Genomic DNA, 23,585 nt, shown 5'->3' on the forward strand with positions numbered 1-23,585 from the left:
ACATACAAAAAGAGAAGGCTGGAGGATGGCAGAATGGCTAAAGTTGGAGAACTTAAAAACAGTCATTTGAATGGCCTTTCATCCTCTCTCAATGGAGCCAACTCCAAACAGAAGCTGCAGTGATGCCACGACATGACCAATAGAATGGATCGTCTCAGTCCATTTATGCTGAATATTAGCGTAATAGCCATAATCATCTGATAATCAAATTGCAGTTTTTACAATTAGAATAGAACTTAACCATTTTGTATCTTTGTTTTACACGTGTTCCTCAAGTCTCATAAATGGAGCAATGTAAATGCTGTACAATAATTTTGAAGGGAAAAATATTTGTCCAACTATTCAAAATAAATGCCTGTTATGGAGTACAGCATCTACTTTATTACACATCTTTGCTTATCTCTAATGGCAAGGAAATATTCTGTAATTTTCCCTAAATCACTACACTATATCTATTGTTCAGCAAAAGATGCCATAGGCTACAGTCCTTTATCTGATATGCTGATATAACCATTTATTGTAATTGAATATATTGGTATGAATGATCACATAACATCATACAGTAGCACTAAGACACCAAATTTTCATTATCAGCCATGGATTGTGTACAGATGTTAAGTTTCATGATAAATGCCATGTTAAAGACCCCATAAAATTGTTTGACAAATGCAATTTTGTATTTCCTATTGCTACAAGAGTTTGAGGTGGGACACATCAAAGAGCATGTCCTGTTGTTTAAACAGTGAATATATTAATGCCACAGCCATGAACCATGTTCTGCTACATCTTATTGCTAATCTTGGCAGGTGCTACAAGCCACAGACACTCATTCTGAAGTGCATTTTATTGGAATGTCATGAGTGCAGGTTGAGTCAGTATTTTAAATCTGTTTTACCATTAAATAAAGATTGTACATTTTAACTGTGTATATCTGCTACATGTTAATTGTCAACTTTTAAAAGTAGATTAGAATGTATGACCCAAAGACACAAAACTTTGTCTTTGGTGCAAACCTGTAATTTTTTTAGCCTTAAAAAAAAAAAAAAAAAAGCACATATGAAAACTTAATGATTGTCTTCATACTAACAAACTAAATAAAGCACTTGAAGTATAAAATGACGCTGTGTGATGTTTAATATTATATAATACACTTACAATGACAATTCAATTGTTTTAATTAGGAGTAGATGTTTCAGACAGACAGAATGAAGGCATATGAAAGAAAAAGCTATATAGTGTAAAGTCCTACGAGGGATCTGCAGTAGTGGTCTCTGATAGGGCAACCATGGATGATTGTCCTCGAGGAGGGGTGGGCTGGAGAAGATGAAAATTCAAATGACTTATGGTGTCTGGGTAGTATTTAATTGCATGCTAACCTATTAATTGTACACATAATTATATAAATAATAGTGTGAGTGAGTGAGTGAGTGAGTGAGTGTGTGTGTGTGTGTGTGTGTGTGTATAATATAATATATATATATATATATATATATATATATATATATATATATAAATAAAAATAAAAGTTAGACATTCTTGCTCTAGAAAAAGTCTATATATATATAGTACTGGCAAACAAAAGCTATAATGAACAAACCACTTACCACAGTAATTTTGGCCTCTCTTCTCGCTGATAGACTAAATGATGCTTCAGCACTTGCATTAGGGATTAGGAGAGAATCCAACCTGCCACAAGAGATCAGAAACTCTTAAGAACTTGCGTTGGTCACATGGAAATCATCTTAACATACAATAGTCACAATAGATAAAATACAATTACAAAACATGAATATTTGAACAGCTCAATGAGAGAGTTCAGACGGGGTGCTGGACAAAAAACAAAAAACAAAAAAAAAAAAAAAAAAAACACCCTTCTCCCAATTTACAGACAAAAACAGCATGTTCATCTTGTCAAGCACACATAAAACTGGTGTAGACTTTTCTACCTCTTCTGCTGTCTATCACAGAACGCCCGAACTGTGTCAGACTCCGACTGCCAGAAATTCTAAAACATGACCAAGAGCGTATAACAGAGAACAGCACTTCAGCAACAAACTTTTGCTATTAAATGCGCTTTGTTCAGAAGAATATAAACTCAGCAAAAAAGAAACGTCCCTTTTTCAGGATACTGCATTTTAAAGAATTTTGTAAAATACAAACAAGCTTTACAGATCTTTATTGGAAAGGGTTTAAACAATGTTCTTCATGCTTGTTCAATGAAACCAACACTTACTACATATGTACTTGTGGAAGAGACCTTAAAACACTAACAGTTCACAGGCAGTAGACAATTAAGGTCACAGTTACCATAACTTAGGACACTAAAAGAGACCCTTCTACTGACTTTGAAAAACATCAAAAAGATGCCCAGGGTCCCTGATCACCTGCGTGAACATGCCATAGTCCTACTAGGCTACATTTTCCTATTGTCTAGGCCAGTGGTTCCCAAAGTGGGGGGTTCTTAGTACTTAAATTAAATAAATAAATAAATAAATAGCAATCAACCTTTCGTTTTTCCTTCCCCTCGACCCTGACTCCTGAGGTGATTACGACAGATTAACGACATATTAGCAACAGCATCAGTTGCAGCAGGTCAGTTTACAGCACCATGTTAAATACAGACATGTACACGTAGGTAATTCTTTAGGCTTTAAGCTTTGGATATTATTTTTGTCGAAATTAAACGCTGGTTAATATCGACCAAAAAAGACAACGCAGAGAGGCCAGCGGAGGATAGCAGAGAAGCACCACCGTCATGCCTTTGCAGTACATATGCAGCACGCGCTATTGTGCTTTCACATATGCCGCGTTTGCTGATCCATGGTTGTATATCACAAACACATTTACTTATTTTTATTTCAAATCCCAAAGTTGCTACTGAACATGGCGTATCAGCATTGTGTTTCTTTGTATACACTATATTTCATAGATGTCACGTTTAAACGCACTACATTTAAAAGTTTTATTAATTTCATTACTTTATATTTATAAAAATAATACTTTATTAGGGGTTCAAATTTTGATTCACGGTCGCTAAGGGGTGACAAAAAGTACAATGAGGGCAGAGCCAGTTTTACTAAAATGGCTATAACTCAAGAACGAAATGAGATATTTGCACCAAACTTGGTAAACATGTAGGGGCTTAATCTTTGGTCACAATAAAAAAATTAAATAATAAAAAAAAATAATAAAAAAAATCGCGTCGATTGGACACTAGGTGGTGCTATAACTTAAAAAAAAAACCCATGAAAACAGCTGTAACTATGCAACCGTTTGTCCAATCGACTTGAAATTTGGCATGCAGTGTCTTGGTCCAAAGGGGCATGATATTCTATGAGGACATTGACATATCTCAAAAAACATGGCCGCCATTGGCCAATAAATTGAGCACCTATTAGGTTAACGGAGGCCGATCGGAACGAAACTCGTGGGCATGTTCGACTCATGGCCTTAGAGGTCTGTAAGAATTTTAAAAGAAATCGGCCACAAGTTGGCGCTAACGAGTTTTATGTCTCAGCAATCACGTGGTGTTTCACAAATCCACAAAATATTCCTATCATTTGATAGATCTCCTCATGCTGAACAACTTTGCCTCAAAAACCAATGCTGTCAATCAAATCATTCATTAATTATTCACAAATGTGTGAAAAACCTACTCTTGCGAACTAGTCCTAGGTGTTTCGCCCGATCGGGACGAAACCAGTGCAGGACAATTCTCTGGACTCTCTAGATCAATAATTATCAAAAAAAGTTGAACTTTACCCTTTGGGTTGCTATAACTGGATCATTTAGAAAATGGGCGTGGCTAAATATACCCAAAAGCCTATAAAGCCTAAACGAAAACTCAGAACTTTACAAAGCAGCACACCAATTTTTGTGTAGATCGGACCATAGGTGGCGTTATAACTGTTAAAAACCTTTTAAAAAAAAAAACATTTGTTTTTAATGGTTTTAGCTGAAAATGTATATAACGGTCAGTGTGGTCGACTTATTTTCACGGGAGTCACATCTTTAGACTCCTGAAACCTTGCCGAGTCCAACGATACCAGACTTTTTTACCAGATACCAGGTTTTGATTTATGGTTTGTGTAACGTGATTTATCGCTTAAAAAAACTTTTGCGAATATCTTCAAAACTGTTAGTCCGATCGAGATGAAACCACCGTAGGAAACATAAAACCTACGCTGATTAACTAAAAGTTAAAGCCCAAATGTCAAAATTTTGATAGGAAGTGGCAAAAAAAGAAAAAAAAAAAAAAAAAAAAAAAAAATCCAATCAAAGTTGTTCATGAGTCATTTTTTTTATGCTCTTGTATATATAAGTTTCTATAACTTCAAAACGAAATGAGATTTTCACCAAAATCGGCTCACATATGTATGGACGCACTCTGAGGACACCCCAAAAAAAGTGGAGACTGGGCAATAGGTGGCGCTATAACTGTCAAAAAACCTTTAAAAACCATATTTTACCTTTATAAATTGCCTGAAACTTTCATTTTGTGCCACCAGATGGCAGTAGAAGACCACTAATATTGTTCAAACTTTCAAGGTATAAAGGTTTTGTCATTTAAAAATCCCTTTTAAACTATATGAATCCTTATGACATTACAAATCAGTTTGTCAGGGTTTACCACTTTATTTGTTCATTTGACTTATGTTTTTGCAATATAACATTACAATTACACTGAGACCTGAAAATGATGATTTTTGAAGGGAAAACCTGTAATAAGCATTTTCTTACCTCATTGATTTAAAATATCCATTTCTACAACAAAATGTGTGTGTAAGCACGTTAAATTAATGGAGTAAACATGGAAAACAAACTTAACACAAAACAGACACTTTTAAAATGAAAGTGAGCCAATAAGAGGTCCTCTGCTGCCACCTGCTGTTTAAAATAGTAGTTTTGTCATACTACTCACTAATATTGTTCTATAATTCATATTTAGACTTAATAAAATCACTATTTTAACATATACCATCACTTTTTGTCAAAATTCATCACTACATTTCCATTAGAATATTAGTTGTAACAGTTATGAGTTACATTATGAGTAAAATGAAACCTGGAAAGGATGTTTTACTGAGATTTGCAGAAAACATCTTTACCCATCATGCATTTCAAATACTGAATCTACAAGAAAATGTGTGTCTGTGTTTGTGTGTATGTATGTGTGCATGTCTGTATTTGTATGTGTTTGTAAGCATGCTTAGTGTTTATCAAGCGTTATCGTTTAAGCCTTTTCTTTCTCTGTGTATGTTTTAGCATATATCATAAGTTGTTACATACTTGCTTAATAAAACTTAATATTTTTATGCATATGTGCTTAAAGGCCTTAAAGTGCTTGAACCCCGGTAAATGCTGCTTGCAGCTTTAATATTTATATTATGTTGCTCACGCAAGTGGCAAAACATTTAAACATAAGCTTTGTTAAAATCACAAACATTTTTAATCAAAACTTAAAATAGACAAAAACAGGCGACTCTCGTCTTTTCTTTCCTTTTAAATCTTTTTACAAGAAATCCCTCAGGTCATAAAGAACTTTGTTTTTCCACCTTCACGAAGAGACGAGTGCTATCGTTTATGTCTCCTAGTTCACCTAAATGCCTGGTAAGGTGTCATTTTCCTTGCTTTACCCGAGGCAAAAAAGCCATGTGTAAACTGTGTAACAGAGACTTTAAATTATATGCATCTATGATGAAATTACTATTTTTTTTTTTTTTTTTTTTGCGTCAATACATGTTGATTGTAATGCGAACAACGCGCTATCGTTTTAATTCAGCGCTGTGCAACACAGCAAAAATAGGCTCGGCGCGGAAACGATCGCTGCACTGCTGCAGACGCACCGCTCCTGGAACGCACTGCCGGACCGCATCCGCGTGCAGTGTGAACGCTCTAATCCGTTAATATTGGCACAGAAAAAAAATCCGCACTGCAAACAGAGAATGTGCGAAACAGACGTTAGTGCGTGTGCGCCATTGCGCACAACGTTTGTATACTTTAACCACCTCCTAGGATAGTGGGGGTCGCGAGTCACTGCCATTGTTACTTTGGGGGTCGTGGGCTGAAAAGTTTGGGAACCCCTGGTCCAGTCCTACATAGTACTACTTTTTCCCCTCCTCCTCCTCCCCCCATTTCAGTTCATCTAATGTCTGTGAAACTTGTTTAGTTTTTGTCTCGGCTGTTGAAGCTTTTTATGTTCATACAAATATTTACACATCAAGAAATATGTTGGAGAAAAAGCAGTTGAAAGTGGGAGGACTTTTTTTTTTTTTTTTGCTGAGTATATAAACATTTCAGTTTGCCTATACTTAATATGAAAATGTGCCCATTGTATTGAGAAACTGAGACAGACCACAGTCTCCTTCTCGATGGTTTTGAGAGACAGACAGTCCTGCTCCAAACATTCCAACTGCTGCACCACTGTGTTCTGAAACTGCTCCAGATGCTCCAACCTACATGCAGAGCAGCATGGTTAGTTTTCAGCACCTCATCTATAATAACCATTTAGATAAAAATTGAGCAGTGTTATTTTAGTCAGCTTAACTGGAGATTATGGACTAGTTACATTTACATGGTTTATGGACAAAGCAGGACAAAAGAACCTGCTGAACGCTAATGCTGTGTTTTGTGCGCTGTACCTTTGATTGTGTACAGTTCCCAAGAGAGAGGTCACATTTCTCTGACAGTCTGTTAAAGATTGCAGTGATCTGGCTTCAATCTTCTTATACCTGCTCTGGATCACAAGGAAAATAACTCCCTTCTGACTAAACAAATCAGGGGCTAGTTCACCCAAAAAAAATCTCCCATGCTGTACCTGTACTCTACCGTTCAAAAGTTTGGGATCGGTAAGATTTTTAATGTTTTTGAAAGAAGTTTCGTCTGCTCACCAAGGCTGCATTTATTTATTTAATTAAAAATACAGTAAAAACAATAATATTGTGAAATATTACTACAATTTAAAATAACTTCTCTATCTGAAAATATTTTAAAATGTAATTTATTCTTTTGTTGGCAAAGCTGAAATTTCAGCATCATTACTCCAGTCTTCAGTGTCACATGATCCTTCAGAAATCATTCTAATATGCTGATTTGCTGCTCAAGAAACATGTGTGTACAATTGTACAAAATATTTGTATACAATTTTTTTTTTTTTTTTTTTCAGGATTCTTTGATAAGTACAAAAGAACAGCGTTTATGTAACAGCATCTTTTGTAACATTATAAATGTCTTTACTGTCACTTTTGATCGATTTAATGCATCCTTGCTGAATAAAAGTATTTCTTTAATTTCTTTTCAAAAAAATAAAAATTCTTACTGACCCCCGACTTTTGAATGGTAGTGTATAAGGTTACAAAAGCTTTGTATTTTAGATAAATGTTGTTCTTTTGAACATTCTATTCATCAAGGAATCCTGGGGAAAAAAAAGGTTTTCAACATTGATAATAAGAAATATTTCTTGAGCAGCAAATATTAGAATAATTTAAGGATCATGTGACACTGAAGACTGGACTAATGATGCTGAAAATTCAGCTGTGTCATCACAGGAATGAATTACTTTGCAAAAATATATTCAAATAGAAAACAGTTATTTTAAATTGTAATAATATTACTGTTTTTTACAGTATTTTTAATTAAATAAATGCAGTCTTGGTGAGCAGACGAAACTTCTTTTAAAAACATTAAAAATCTTACAGATACCAAACTTTTGAACAGTAGTGTACCTGTATGTCGTATTTCATTGAACACAAATTTTCTACTGACAAGCTCCAAATATGACAAAAAACAATGTTGGAATTAAGCCATAAAATTACCTTTATGAACAGGCCAAAAGTCACAGTGCATTAAAAATATTTAACGCATGTCATGATGTGACTGATTGCGTCATAACCAAGGATGAATATGCGGTTGGTTTCAGTGAACTAAAGCTATCGACTTCAGAAGACTTGGAATATAGCACATAAGTCATATGGCCTTCTCTTATTTTTATTATTATTATTTTTGTGTGTGTGTGTGTGTGTGTGTGTGTGTGTGTGTGTGTGTGTGTGTGTGTGTGTGTGTGTGTGTGCGCGCGCGCTTTTGGATGTTTGACAGCACCAATTTGCTTCTACTGAATAGAAAAACTGCTGCTCAGATATATCTGCTAAATATCTTCTTTATGTTAAAAAAAATAAATAAATCAAACTTTGGATTAATAAAACAATTTGTTAAAATTAATGCTAATAAAATAATTAAGTAGAAAGGCTGCAGTTTTTGTACTCACAGAAAAGTGTGCTCTCAACTGAGTTTTAAAGGAGTTAAATGCAGCTCTGACACCTGCACCCAACTCTTCCTCTGACTCCTCATCTTCCATCAACACTTCAGTTATTCGCTCTACACACACAGACAGAGAGACACAGAGAGAGAGAGAGAGACAGAGAGAGAGAGAGAGACAGAGAGAGAGAGAGAGAGAGAGAGAGAGAGAGAGAGAGAGAGAGAGAGAGAGAGAGAGAGAGAGAGACACACACTTGAGTTGAGCTCCAGATAAATTGCGAGAAAAATGAGAAGATTTTGATAACCTAGAGAAAACAGAAGATTCAACATAAAACATCATCTAGACAAAGCTTTTGTTGAATTAGGACAGTTTAAAAAAAAAAAAAAAAAAAAAAAAAAAAAAAAACAGTCATCTGAATCTGAGGAAAATTCAAGAGGAGATAATCACAGGACAACCCTCTGCAGAAGAGGATATTCATGTTTGAAAACTTACAGGAAGAGAGAGGTAAAGACATTTGAAAGGACAGTGCTATTTATCTCTCATTGGATATTTGCTTGAAAGAACAGCACAGAAAGACATTTTGGACAACAGGAATTTGAGAAAATAATTTTTTTTTTTCCTATTTCATCTTCACAAAATCAGTGAAAAGTCATATTTTGGCTTAATAATAATAATAATAATAATAATAATATAATAATAATAATAATAATAATAATTATTATTATTATTATTATTATTATTATTATTATTCACTGAGAGAAAATAAACAAAAAACTGGCAGTTATTTCAGTTGATTCTGTTTACATTCTAAATCAACTATGGCCAGTACATTATCTTGGCCCCGCCCCTTCTGCCCTCAGAAGAGTTCTGAAGCCTCCAACCAGAGCGTTAGGCCTAAACAACCCCCATATGTGGAGGTCATCACACTGCACTATCCCAAAGATGTCACAAATTAAACAGCATGGAAAGTCTACAAAAACAAAAGACTGACTGACAACCCAGAAACACTTTTTGCAGACCTACATAAAGATGGCAGCATAAGTAACCTGATATTCTACACCAACAAGCCCTATGCATGGCACAAGGCCATCATTATGCACTACCCCTCTGCTGAAAGAAAAGGCATCTGTGGGGGCTTCCAGCTAAAAATAAGAAATAAGGAAGACACAACTACCACCAACGTTAATATCTACAAAACAATGGGTATAGTGGTGGTAAAGAGCATCAATGGGCTCTTCGAACAAGACTTCCTCTGCATCAAAGACAGAGCACAGAAAGAGACCATTACCAGCGACCAACTAATTACTCCTGAGGAGTCAGTCTCCCACACCATCCACACAGATGAGGATCAGACAGAACAGAGAGAACCTTCGAACATAAACCAGACCAAAGACCCCCATTTACACTGCTATTGCACTGACATGAGGGAGAGGTTCACAGAACTAGAGGGAGAAATGGTACAGCTCAAGATGATCTTTTCCTTGCAAAAAGTTCAGACAACAGACCAGACCAGCAACAGCCCCACAGCCAAGCACAGAGAAAAGGACAGCCTCAGGAGAGAGCTGTCTACACTGCAGAATGAAGTGAAAGAACTCCAGCAGGAGAGAGAGGGGCTAAGGGCCCAGCTAGAGACACTGGACACACTGTTCTTACAACAGACTGAGATACACAGGGCACAACTAACAGCAATGAGGATGAAAATAACTGAGAACTGAGGATGGAAATAACTGAGAACTGAGGCAGGACAGAGGAGCACAGCACAGTGAGTTCAGCTCATCAGAGGAACCAGTGGAGCAGGACACCCCTTACCCTGAACACAGCTCCCAAACAACAGAGATTCAGCACAGCCAGAATCCTCCTCTCCCATCAGACACTTCCCTCACATCACAGACGACCCCTCTACACCAACAGAAGGAACGCTAAAACCAGAGGTCACTCTTTTAATTGATTCAAATGGGAAATTTATTGACGAAAAGAAGCTCTTTCCCCAAACACAGAGTGGCCAAACTCTGGTGTCCGAACACTCAGAGCGCACTCAAATCGCTAAGTGTGGACAAACTGGGATCCCCAAGCCATATAATAATCCATACCGGCACAAACGACCTGAGAGCCCAACAGGAGAGGGTGGCTACATCACTACAAACAGTGATTGAAAAGGCCTCAACCACCTTCCCACATGCTAAAATTACCATCTCCACACTGCTGCCCCGAAAAGACTTCCACCCTGACACTATCCAGCGGGTGAATGCCAACCTCTCCCGTGCCTATGCACTAAACCCAATGTGCACCTGGCACACCACCCCACCCTGGACTTCACATGCCTTTCTGACCATGTCCATCTGTACAAAACAGCTGTTCCTGTGTTTGCCAAGACCCTAAAAGATGTGGCCCTGAATCAGAACCACAACAGCACCCCCAGGAGCAACAGAGTCCAACAACCTCCACCCAGACCTGTAAGAAAGCACAGTGTACCCCCAGAGAGAACATCCAGAAGACTTCCGTCACGACAACAGCACTCTCACATGCCGAAACCATCCCACATGCCAGACCAAAGCCTCTCCTGTCTTGATAATGCGTTGTGTATGCCAGGTTAAAGAGATGCATTTTTAGTCTAGATTTAAACTGATAGAGTGTGTCTGCTTCCCGAACAATGCTAGGAAGAAAGAGCGTCAGCTGACTGTGAACTAAACCCACCATCAGACCACAGTAAAATAACCCTCTAATTAACCAGAGCAATGCCCAACCAAGAAGCATCTAAACAAACCCAGCTCCACTCACTTAGAAACACGTATAAATGGAAACAAAACAGTAAAGATACATATCTAAGTACAGTTAGTCAACCAAAAATTCAAGTCCTATTAGATCAATTCCTTGCCACTCCTTTCCTGCATAACAGTGAAGGTACAAACCTAGCAGTAGACAAGCTGAACAGAATATTTGAGCTCTCAGAAACATTATCAAACTTAAAAACCACCAAAAAACAAATCAAAAAAAAAAAAAAAAAAAAAAAAAGCAAAGAGACCACATGCCACTGAGAAATGGTTTGACAATGACTGCAAAAGACTATTAAAGTAGTAAGAATCCTATCAAACCAGAAACACAGATGCTGACAATGAGAACATCTGTCATCTCTATCATGAAAAACTTAAACAATATAGGAATACTTTAAGAAAGAAAAAAGAACAAAGCACAAGTCAACTCAGAGAAATTGAAGAATCCTTAGAATCCAACCACTTTTGGAAACATTGGAATACACCAAACAAATCTTATCATCAAGAACTAGCCATCCAGAATGGAGATGTTTGGATAAACCACTTCTCCAACCTTTTTAGTAATATAGTCAACAACTGGAAACAAAATGCAATCTACAAAACACTAAGGGTTTTCGAGTCAATCAAAGACTACCAGAACCCCTTAGACTCTCCAATTACACTAGCTGAACTATTAGACAAAATACAAACCCTGAAAACCCAAAAAGCCTGTGGTGTTGATGGCATCCTAAATGAAATGATAAAATATACAGACCACAAATTCAAATTAGCCATCCTCAAGCTCTTCAATATCATCCTTAGGTCAGGTATATTCCCCAACATTTGGAACAAAGGCCTAATTACCCCAATCCATAAAAACAGAGACAGATTTGACCCTAATAACTACCGTGGCATATGTGTAAACAGCAACCTAGGTAAACTTTTCTGCAACATCCTAAACAGCAGACTATCCCATTTTCTCAGAGACAGAAATGTCCTGAGCAAGTGTCAAATTGGCTTCCAACCAAAATATCATACATCAGACCATATATACACTCTCCATAACCTAATAGATAAGCAAATCAACATCAAAATTTTCTCATGCTTTGTTGACTTCAAAAAAGCTTTTGACTCCATTTGGCATGAAGGTCTTTTTCTTCAATTAATCCAGTGCGGCATCGGAGGAAAAACATATGACATCATCAAATCAATGTACAAACAACAAAATTGGCTGTTAAAATTGGTAACAACACACAGAATTCCTCCCTCAGTGTCGTGGAGTGAGACAGGGCTGTAGCTTAAGTCCTGCACTGTTCAATATATACATAAACGAGTTAGCAAGGGCTCTGGATCAGTCTGCAGCACCTGGTCTTACTCTACTAGATACTAAAGTCAAATGCCTCCTGTTTCCTGATGATCTGGTGCTGCTGTCTCCCACTAAAGAGGGTCTACAGCAGCATCTAGACCTCCTGCACAGCTTCTGTTAGTCATGGGCCCTGTCAGTTAACCCAAAAGAGACAAAAAAAATAATGATTTTCCGAAAAAGACCCAGCCGCCATTTGGCAAACTCACTTGGCATTCAGGTCACTCTCTTTGTTTGGCAGTGAGCAGCAGCACACAATGGCTGCTTTTCATCCTCCTTTCAAGCAGAAAAACCATTGAGCCAAAAAAATAAAAATAAATAAATAAATAACCAAAACTAGGTACAGGATCAAAAGATTTGCAGATTCAGTTAAGCATCACTAGTGATTTGAACAGACCCTGAACTCTTAAGTATTAAACTTTTAGGTTACTTATTTTGATAGTTTACTTAAGACATTCTACTAACTATAAGTACATTTGCAAGTTACTTAAAGCTAGTAAAATGTCTGAAGTGATCTCTTTGTAAATTGTTAGCAACTTTTACAGTACGTGTATCTCATCTTGCGCTGTATGTGCAGCATTCCTGTAACTCTTGCGCTAACAATGCCAATGTCATGGGTTTAATCCCCAAGGAATGCATGACCTAATTAAATGTATACCATGAATGCAGTGTATGTTGCTTTGGATAAATGTCTGCCAAATGCATAACTGCAAATGTGACATGAATTATATCATATGCAGCTTACTGAGGTACTTCTCTTCAGCACCACCATACTTTAAAATGTAAAAAAAAAACAAAAACAAAAAAAAAAACACTAGTTTTTAATAAAAACTAAATAATTAGTCTAGACTCAATACTCCCATATGCGTTGGAAAGCTCAAGGGTCAACGTTTTTATAATGTGGGTTCAGCATAAATGTAATTGTTCCTTTATAAGATGTTAAAGACTGAATGCATTTACCTGCAGCATCCTCTAGTGGGCTAGACAGGAAAAGTCTTCTAGGTTGGAATGTTGGTTGTCTGGGTAGCTGCTTGTCCCCTTTTAGACCCACATACAGCTCTGTGTGGCACATGTGTGTCCACCAACATTGTTACTGATTGCTGAAATCTTTTAGGGTTTTACTGTGTCAAAAAGTATGTCTCTGTTTGTGGGGTACTCACCTGATGATTCAAGTGCTTCAGTTCTTTGGGGAAGTGGTGTTTCTTTATCTAAACAGTGCTCCTAAGACAGTACACACACACCCACCCACACACACACCCACCCACACACACACACACACACACACACACACACCCAGTTGCTGTGTTGTCTGTCAAATGTTAATCAGAGAGCAAAGGTAACATAAAATTGTTGCTTTAATAAGGATCTATATTTAATTTATAATTTATGCAGGGAAGACTAAAGTATTTGATAACTTTATTTCTGTATATTTCCTACCTATTAGACAGGTAGAAAGGCCACAGGTAAATATGGCATGGGTTTATGTGAAGGTTAAAGGATGTTAATTTTTTTAAAGCCTAATAAATGTTGAAATTGATAGCTTTTAGTTAAACTGAATGTCTGTAATGTTTAAAAAAAAAAAAAAAAAAATAATAAAAAAAAATAAATAAATAAAAATAGAGACATTAGTAGCTGTATTAGTATCAGTGATTCTAGCCTTCATTCATAAAAGGATGCCATTAAACAAATATTTAAAATATACTGTCTTTAAATTGTTTCTACATTAATTTGGAGTGTAACTGTGAAATTATTACAATATAAAAGTCTAAAATATTAATAAATAAATGTTTTTAATCGCAATTAATTACAGAAAAAGTGTAATTTAGCTATTTTTTTTTCTCTTAAGATAAATATGCATTAAAAGAACAACTGAAATCAAGTTGTACCTCTTCAATAACATTATCAAGTTCCTCTGCTTGTAAACTGGTTTCAGAAACACTCTTGTTTTGAAAACCTTGAAAAGAAACCAGTGTCACAACATTTAGATTAGAATAAGCGATCTTCTGAGATTGGCCTCTAGGAGATGTAATCATACTGACCTGAATCAGCAGTGGTCTCTTTAAGTAAGGACGATTCTATGTTCACTGATCTCCCTAGTTTGACTTGAGACTGCCAGTCTTCACTTGCCATTTGAAGTCTTTGTTTGGGTGTTGAATACTAAAAATCATAAAAAGACCCACATTTTTATGCCCTGCATAAATTTAGCTATTTTGATCCTACTGAAAAATTACATTCTACCTTGGAGAATTCCTCCTCATTACTGCTGGGTGATGAAAGAGGAAGAACTATTAAAATAAAAAAAGTTAGGTTGCAGCATATCTGAAGGATTTATAAAGTGATGTAGTTCTGCAGAATGAGGAATGATACCTCTGAGTTTGCCCTTAGTTCTGGGCTTTCTCCTGCTGTAGTCAGTGTGTGGCGTGTCCTTGCGGAGAAATCCTTCTTCTGAATGCATCACCCTTATTTTCTTCTGCAATCAACCACATTTTACATTTAATCTATACATATACATTTATGATACTACATTATCCAAAGCTACTTACAATAGAGGGGCATAAACAATTTGTCACAGAGCTAACAATGTTCAATATACAATGCCAGGTTTATTAGAAAGCTACATTAGGCAAATTATACATTCTCTAATGCATTCTTAAACCCGTATAAAATTACAAATTTACTCAAATAATGGGGCCTTGACATATTCTAGCTAACCTTCACAGGAATTCTACCCAGAGTGTCAGGGAGGGACTTTGTAGACCTGATGAAGAAAGATGCATGTTTTAGTGAAACTATTGTACTTGACATACAGATTAACACTCCTGCATTTCATCTGCTGATTTCAATATTAGACGAGCATCCGGTGACCATGTAGAGATGTCACTTACCCGTTGGAAGATGGTGTCTGACAGAACAATACAGTCTTGGCACGCTCAACCTAAACAGAAAGGCCAAAATTTCAACTTAATCTTAAACTTCAAAACTGAGAAAATTAATCCATTAGAGTATAAAATAGGTCTTGAAACTTCAAAATTAAATTTTAGAAGCTTCTCATTTTCAACAGTCATTTGAGTGGTAATACATGGAAATTAAGACACTGGCCAGCCCAAGTTAAATAATATAATTAACAAACTGACCCAGAAGCCCAAAGCTTGGTCAAGAAATTAATGCTGAAAGTGTCAAAAACTGGACAGTGGGATCTGATATGTGTCACTGCGCTCCACTGACCTGGTACCTCCATAAAGCAGCCATGAATGTTATAGTCTTTGGCTTCTTGTCATGTGACTTCCCTGATCGTTCTGTGTCAAAAGTGTCACTCAGACATTGAGACACCTCAAGGATCACCTGGGGTAGCCATATACACACCTACTCATATGCCAGAAAACTACATCAATTCTTCATCATGTGGCTCTTTGACATTATTCCTGCATTTTTATTGTCAGTTAGCATCCAAAATGTGCTTGAAGCTGTTTAGTGCAAAATTACAGTTCTTGGGGGGAAAGATCAAAGAGCACAGTGTGACAACACCTGCTTTGGCAGAGTATAATTTTTTTTTTCCTTTCCCAAATAACATTACCAAATGATCAAATAAATATGTCTCATTAAACAAAGCATCAAAACTCTGGAGAACAGATCATGAAGTCCATCAGCACATCAGTAAAATACCAGAACAAAAATACACCACACACACCCCACACACCAGCTGTGGCCAAAAGTATTAGCAGTGACAAATTTTGTTTCGCAATGTTTGCTGCATCAGTTTCCGTTGTACTGGAAAATAAGCATTTCATAAGTTTTAAAGGCTTTTGTTGGCAAAAACATTCATTATGCAAAGAGTCAGTATTTACTGGGTTGACCCTTCATAATCTCTGCAATTTGCTCTGGCATGCTGGATAACAGCTTCTGGGTCAAATCCTGATTGATGGAAATCTGTTCTTCTGCTTGTCCACTCACCTTTTGAGGATTGACCAGAGGTTCTCTATGGGATTAAGATCCAGGAAGTTGCCTGGCCACAGATTTAAAAAAAAAAAAAAAAAAAAAAAAAAAAATTCAATGTATCAATCTCCAAGCCACTTTATTAATGCTGCATCATGCTGGAAAACACAGAGATCATAACCAAATTGCTCTTGGATTGTTGGGAGAACATGCTTTTTCAGGATGTTTTAATACCATTCTTTGTTTATAGCAGTGTTTTTGGGCAGAATTGTGAGAGAGCCCACTCCCTTGGATGAAAAGCAGCCTCAAACATGGATGGTCTCAGGATGCTTGACTGTTGGCATGACACAGGACTCATGGTAGTGCTCACTTTTTCCTCTCCTGACAATTGATTTTCCAGATGTCCCCAACAGTCATAAGGGGGCTTAATCAGAGAAAATAACTTTGCACCAGTCTTCTGCCGTCCAATCCTTGTATTCACTGCAGAATTTCAGTCTGTCCTTGATGCTTTTCTTGGAGAGAAGTGGCTTTGCTGTACTTCTTGAAGTCTTTGCCTCACTGTGTGTGTAGATGAACTCACACCCACCTGCTGCCAATATTAAGCAAGTTCTGCACTGGTGGTGACACGATTCCATAGCAGACTTCTCAGGAGGAGAAAGTCCTGGTGGTTCCTCCCCTGAAGCCTTCTTCACTTCAGTTGAACCTCTCTTCTTGTGGTTTGTTCAGATGCAATATTCTTTGCAGCAATTTCCTTGCAAGTGAGGCCATTATGATGCAAAAGTGATGATGGCTGTATGCATTTCTTAGGAGGCAACCATTGCTAACCCAAGAACAATGATTGGAAGCACTTCCATTCTTTTTATAGCAATTGGTCTGCTCTTATAATCCAGTCAGAATGATAGTGATCAGCTACCTGTTCACACTTTTCCCATGTGCTGATGATATGATTAGTGAAAAGATGATAGCTGGTAATTTTTTGCCAGGGCACTCTGCATAACAATCTAGAAACAATGGGCATTTCTACAAGAGAATCAGCAAACTTTGCAAAACAAAATTTGTCACTGCCAATACTTTTGGCCACAGCTGTACATTTTGATATACCTGTCATTATGAGGACTTTCCAAAGACATAATGGAAGGGGTGTCCAAACCTGCTCCTGCAGGGTCACTGTCCTGGGCAGTGTTTCCCAAAAGCATCGTAAGCCTAAGTTAATCATAGCTCCATTGGTGGCACTGGAGCTACAATCAACTTAAGCTTATGTTGCTTTTGGGAAACGCTGCCCTGCACAGTTAAGCTCCAACCCAATTAAACACACCTGAACCAGCTAATCTAGGTCTTCAGACATATGAGTGCTTCCCAAACGGAAGGCTGTGTCCTAGTAAGGCTGCATATCTCGGCTGCCATGTCATCAAGTACCGTCAAAGACCATCTCAATTTGAATCTTTGGAAGGCAGCTTTCATTTCACATCCTTCATTCAGCTAATTTTGAAGAATTCATTAAGTGCATCCTTCAATCGCCCACAATCTTGTACATTCCAATTCACAAAAAAAAAAAAAAAAAAAAAAAAAAAAAGGAACTGATGGAAAATGAGCCTGCACTGAGCTTGCCTGGGTTCATTATGAAGTGTAAGAAAATGGCATGTCCTGAAACCAGAATACACACCACAATATCAGACTGTGTGTCCTCATAATGTAGGGCAAACCAGTACACACACACACACACACACACACACACACACACACACACACACACACACACACACACACACACACACACACACACACACACACACACACACACACACACACCTACCTCTGAATCTGAATGATCCTTAAAGTGAAAGATGTCTTCGCCTGGGGTTCCTTTGACTCTTCACTCACCAAAGAAAGAAAAGCATAAAACCACCGTGTTCTCTATCAGAGAGTGCACTTATCTAGCAATAAATAGGCTTACTTTGATCTTGAATATCTGCTTGGTCCACTCAAATGAAGGGAAAGCTGAAAAATAACTGGCAGTTGGTGAAACTGGGTGCCCATACAACCTTTCACATATGCGACTTCCTTAATTTTGCTGTCTGGATTATCTAGTTACCTGATGGATGCCTTTAGTTTCTCCAGCAGGTGGACTAGGGAAGAAAAATACTTTTATGAGAGAAAATTACTCTGAAATCAGATACTAATTTGTCTAATGAAATTAAATGCAGAAATCAAGATGCCTTCTGCTCTCTCAATGTAAATACTGGGCTTTACATCAATTTCCACAGTTAGGCAAACATGCCTTGAAAATTTCTGCAGCTTCACTGTTTGTTCATATTGGGGTCCTGTACAGGATGAAATTTCATATTTATAAATTTGGAACAATGTAAATTAACTTCAACACTGCAATATCTGTCGAGAATGTAAGATGCATTGTGCCTTCTATCATGGTCACAGCATCACCTGATTGCAGAGTGTCCTAAAAAACAAAAACAAAAAAACAAATAAACAAACATACATACATATATAACAACTGCCTTGTATACATGTGAAGCATATTTACACATTTGAATATGCCAATACCTTTGAGGCTGAGGCAGACTGTGGTTTCTCTGCAAAGACTTTCGTCAGGGCTGTTTGGATGTTGTGCTCTGAACTAAAAATGATTTTGACCATTTTGCCAGTGATCTCTCCATGAAAGATTGGGGTACTCATGTGAACAGACAATATCTTCTGATCATCACGCTCTAAAGCAGCAAGAGAGAAAAATTCATTTGAAGACATAAGATTAATGATATGAGCAAATATTTGGGTGTTTCATGTTTGTGTTTAGTTTTAATACTATAATAGGGAAAGCCATGATAAAAATGGTATGAATTTAAGAAAAGCTTGTGATTGGAGCCATTTGTTATTAAACCCACCTTGAAGATCATACATGCTGACAACATCTTTAGGCAGGTGAATCAGCTCCCACAGTGTGTTCTACCACAAATGGAAGCTCAGTTTAATTACAATACTGTTTTATTAAAAAACCTTTATGCACTTAAGCATATTTTGGACACACCTTTGGGTCATTTACAAAGAAACTAATGGTGGAAGTTCCAATGTTAAAATCCACCCAAAATTCCTTTAGAAACTCATCTTCAGGCTTGAAGAGCTTAAAAAAAAAAAAAAAAAAAAAAAAAAAAAAAAAAAAAAGATCAAACACTGGTAGAAAGTGCAAAAAAGATGTAACTAGAAAAAAAGTCTTGTAGAGAAATAATTCATGCTTACCTCAACTGAATCAAGAAATGCCTGAATACAAGGGAACGAGAAGACTCTATAAGACAGAAGAACAGGATCATAAAAAACATGTCAAAACTTTACGGATACAGGTTAAAGCCAACATCATCATCATCATCATAATAATAATAATAATAATAATAATAATAATAATAATAATAATAAACAACAACAACAACAACAACAACAACACCACAAACTCTCAAATGTACCTTCTTGAGTTCCCAAAATAACTATTAAGTTCATTCAGAAATGTCCTACAGTCCTTTAAATAAAAGAAAAATAGAAGAACTTCAATATCTGCAACATACTGTGCTTATAGTAATTCTAGTACTTTGAGCAGTAAAAAAAACAAATAAGTGCCTAAACATACAGTTTCAAAATCTTTGTCACGAATTGAAGTAAATGCTGAAGCAAAGCTTCTGAAACTAAACCATTTGCCAGCAAAGTCTTCTCTTAATTTCTTCGGTGTCATCCTGCAGAGTGCTTCAGAGATCGCCACCTGCATTTCATAATCTGGTGACAACATTAGATATTACAATGTGAACATTGTGCCATTGCTCAAATTCCATAAAATTAAATTACAAAACTGATGACTTACCACCAATGTCTGTCAACGCTTTTGCCAAGTCTTCTCTGTAAGCAATGACAAGGCAAAAGTGTTAGCAAAGAAATTTTTCAAAGAAACTTTTTCTTTTTTCTTAATGGAAACTAGTCTATTTGTGCTGTTGTAGTGTAGAGCAATCTGTTGTCCACTAGAGCGCAGCCTTTCAACATGCACATACTGTATTAGTTACATGAGCGCTCCAACGTCACTGCGGAGTAGCCTATCGTTTTTTTTCTACTGTGTGCATTGTGCGTTTTGCATTTAACGTGAAAAACAAAATCGCAGTCGTTATTTTATATTTATGCTACGTGGAGCTTAGAACGATAACTAGATCTATTTGTATATTAGTGAACCTATCGCGAGTGCTCTCAACTTGCTTGTGATTGGATGGGAGTGTGGCTCATTTGAAGTTTAAGTGAGTGTCTAACAACCATAGTCTACTCTATTTAATGGCAATGCGTGCTGGTTGACGACTTACAAGAGCCCGGTATGGTCATCTGACTGGCAGAGTTTCTTCCTTATGTCTTTGGGACTGCTGTCCAACATAGAGTTTATGGTTCTGATAGCCTAAATAAAAATGATGTCAAATTATTTTACAGTATAAATGTTTTAGTCAGTCAGTCATTATTGCTGCCAACAGTTTCATGAAAATTACCTCTAGACGCAGACAGAAAGGCACTTCATAATCCAAAACAACAGCTCCAAACCGCAGCAGAAATATATCCAGGATCTTATTGCTGCCTTCCAACCATACAGAATTTATTATTATTATTACTACTACTACTACTACTAGTTGCACAACTATACAACAACAAAAAACATAAAATATTTGAACGGGTCACCTGCAATGGGGATCTGACACAGACTCTGTAAAAAAGACATTTAAAATTAGTGTCTAGCTTGGATGATTTAAAATATATTAAGTAAATATATTGTATTAAAACAATCACGCAGAGTTAGAGACAGAAAAATGTAGCTATTACCATTGCAACCTCGTAGAAAACTTCTATTAGTTTCATGGCGTCCCTGGGTGGTTTGTGCTGTTCTTTAAGATACTCTGACGCCATCTCAAACCAATTCAACATGTAAAAAAGCGAGCAGATGATAAATTATCATAGGCCACTGACTAGTAGGCTAATTTAGAGGTTTAATGTTAATCGGAATTAATTAAATAAATGCTTATCTTCACAACCAAGCCGTGATGAACAAGTGTCTGGATGCTGTCCTTATCCTTACTGATCAGATGTTCAATTGCTTGTAATATTAAGGAAACATTCTTAAGTTCGTTTTTATGGAGCTCCTGAAGAAGTGTAATAATATTAGTTTACATCCGTAAGAAAGGTCCACTTTTGCAGTAAAGAATCTTACAAAATAGCAAAACAGATTTGGAAATTCAGAAAAAGCAAATTCAAAACCTGCCTTGATAACAACTTCGTCCAGTCGATCGGTCAAGGATACGGAAGATTTTTCTTCAATTAGTATCATAATAGCCATGTTAACGTTATTTTGGACAAAGGCATCGTGGAATCTACTCATAAACTGTACAATTAAGAGAAGCACTGGATGAAAGTATGGAATAGCTACTAAAAACAACAATAACAATAGGGTTGATTGGTTGTGCTTCAAATGAAACTGAAATTAGATGAGTGCATATAGCTTACTACTAATAGGACACATAATCAGTCATGATTTTATTATTCTGTGCAGCTCTATATAGATGATCTATCTTTTTTAAAAAAAAAAACAATAAACCGCTATAAAATAAACCTCCTGAGAAGAACTCACACTCATGATGCACAGGCAGGCGAGCTCCTCGAACTGTAGACTGTCTAATTAAACACGCGTGGCTTTTAATTAGGCTCCATAGGAATGATTTATGAACTCTTACGGCGTGAACTCTCAGTTACCAACTATTTATTTATGACATTATTAATATTTGCTGAAACACTCCATAGACAATGTTTGTTTTATGTTGGGTTTAAGAAGGTCTGAGAGACAATGCATTAAAACATTAGAGCGCGGGGGCAGGCTTTCGGACGTGTCTAAAGTATGCCTTATGAATATTAAGTAGCACGTTCGTTGCTGGATCTATGAAAACGTCATTATAGCCTAGATCATTGTAGTTTTTGCATAAATAGACCAACCTGTAATTTACCTGTCAGCGAAATTTTAAACGTTAGATATTTAAATATTTTGTGCCAACCTGTTCGCACAATTAGGCCTAAGTAAACTGTTTGCAAGTATTATGCGACTATTATAAGTAGGCCTAAGTATCCTAGCCTACAAGTATAAAATTGAACTTTTTTTTTTTTTTTGTGACAGCCAGCGAGGGGCACTTCACTGACCACTGCCTGCATTTCTCCGCTTGTGTTAGGACACTTACACAAGATTGTCATGAATTTATTTATTTATTTATTTTAAATTTATATTTAATTGAATAATTGTTCTCACTTGACTTAAACGAATGAAAAACACTAAATAATAATATAAAAGATTTTTTTTTTTTTTTTTTTTTACATACAGTGATATGATTCATGTAGGTCTTATATTAACGAGTCGTAGTTTAGTATGATTAGTGAGTTGTCCAGCTGACCACACCTTTTCAGATAATCATAGGCTAACTGCGCGGTAACATAATAATATTCATTAGCCGTCATTTGCGTTTTGTATGGGCTTGTAGACGTAGGCTATAACGCCGACTTGGCATCGAGTTATATCATAACATGGAATTAAGCTCAAATTATGATTAGCATATAATTAAAATGTAAATTGTTAAACAATTACCAGTGTTGATTTACTATTTCTCTTCATATGAAAGTGCATAACACACACACACGCACGCACGCACACACATTTTATGGGGAATTTCCATAGACATAATTATTTTTATACTGTACAAATTATATATTCTACAGCCCTATTAGTAACCCTAACCTAAACACAACTATCAATGAAAACGTTCTGCATTTCTAAATAAATAAATAAATAAATATGATTATGATTTATAGGCTGTTTTCCTCATGGGGACCAAAGAAGTCCCCACAAGGTTGACCAGGAGGACCACACACACATGCTATATGCTTGCAAACTTAAAGTGTGACTAAAATAATCCTTTATCTGCATGTTTGTTGTGCAAATTACAGAAATGTAACCTTTGCCAACTGTATCGCTCCTTTGCATTTATTTATTTATTTATTTATTTTGCAGCCATGACAAAAGAGTGAAAAAAACAGCAATGATAAGCGTACTATACCTTTGCGCTGTTCTCCATAGAATGACAAAATGGTAATGCAAGACAGAATGAACAAAACAATAATACAAAGAATGAGCAAACGATTGGCTGCAATAATTTTTTTTAATAGCTATCACGAATGCGTAACGGTTACTTGCACTTGGGTGATGAGTTTCACGTTAATATTA

The 23,585-nt window shown here is 36.5% G+C and overlaps 2 protein-coding genes across 6 annotated transcripts in view; one reads left to right on the forward strand and one right to left on the reverse strand.

Annotated features, from left to right (window-relative positions):
- elovl2 (ELOVL fatty acid elongase 2) overlaps positions 1-1,119 on the forward strand; it is a 59,275-nt gene extending 58,156 nt beyond the window's left edge. Inside the window, exon 8 of the mRNA XM_051881869.1 lies at positions 1-1,119. Coding sequence (XP_051737829.1) covers positions 1-123 — 123 coding nt within the window. The 3' untranslated portion in view covers positions 124-1,119.
- Positions 1,117-23,277, reverse strand: sycp2l (synaptonemal complex protein 2-like). 5 transcript variants are annotated; one of them, XM_051881864.1, is made up of 34 exons: positions 21,951-22,900; positions 21,585-21,704; positions 21,347-21,465; positions 21,149-21,248; positions 21,008-21,032; positions 20,821-20,906; positions 20,644-20,732; positions 20,160-20,194; positions 19,932-20,074; positions 19,771-19,823; positions 19,550-19,595; positions 19,341-19,433; positions 19,198-19,258; positions 18,860-19,023; positions 18,716-18,755; positions 18,579-18,621; positions 18,393-18,426; positions 18,255-18,298; positions 18,114-18,171; positions 15,593-15,709; positions 15,253-15,302; positions 15,080-15,125; positions 14,735-14,837; positions 14,606-14,652; positions 14,407-14,524; positions 14,254-14,321; positions 13,528-13,588; positions 13,328-13,426; positions 8,264-8,373; positions 6,642-6,736; positions 6,356-6,455; positions 1,947-2,005; positions 1,605-1,686; positions 1,117-1,314 (listed from the first exon to the last, which is right to left on the reverse strand). In XM_051881864.1, the coding sequence occupies exons 1-34, from the start codon at positions 21,954-21,956 to the stop codon at positions 1,246-1,248; spliced, it is 2,583 nt and encodes an 860-aa protein (XP_051737824.1). In that variant the 5' UTR covers positions 21,957-22,900; the 3' UTR covers positions 1,117-1,245. The 5 variants fall into 5 exon arrangements, 4 of the variants coding, with proteins under 4 accessions (XP_051737824.1, XP_051737825.1, XP_051737826.1 ...); XM_051881865.1 differs by having other exon boundaries at positions 18,740-18,755; positions 21,951-22,896; XM_051881866.1 differs by lacking the exon at positions 15,593-15,709 and having other exon boundaries at positions 21,951-22,888.
- Between the last annotated feature and the right edge of the window lie 308 nt (positions 23,278-23,585).

Source organism: Ctenopharyngodon idella, chromosome 23 (genome assembly GCF_019924925.1).
Source record: "Ctenopharyngodon idella isolate HZGC_01 chromosome 23, HZGC01, whole genome shotgun sequence".
In the NCBI taxonomy this organism is placed as follows: domain Eukaryota; kingdom Metazoa; phylum Chordata; class Actinopteri; order Cypriniformes; family Xenocyprididae; genus Ctenopharyngodon; species Ctenopharyngodon idella.

Excerpts from the sequence above, each read along its gene's own strand:
- sycp2l (XM_051881864.1), bottom strand. Across the intron at positions 18,756-18,859 it reads AGTCTGCCTCAGCCTCAAAG|GACACTCTGCAATCAGGTGA; the intron begins GTATTGGCATAT and ends TTTGTTTTTTAG. Across the intron at positions 13,427-13,527 it reads TGAAGCACTTGAATCATCAG|AGCTGTATGTGGGTCTAAAA; the intron begins GTGAGTACCCCA and ends TGTGCCACACAG.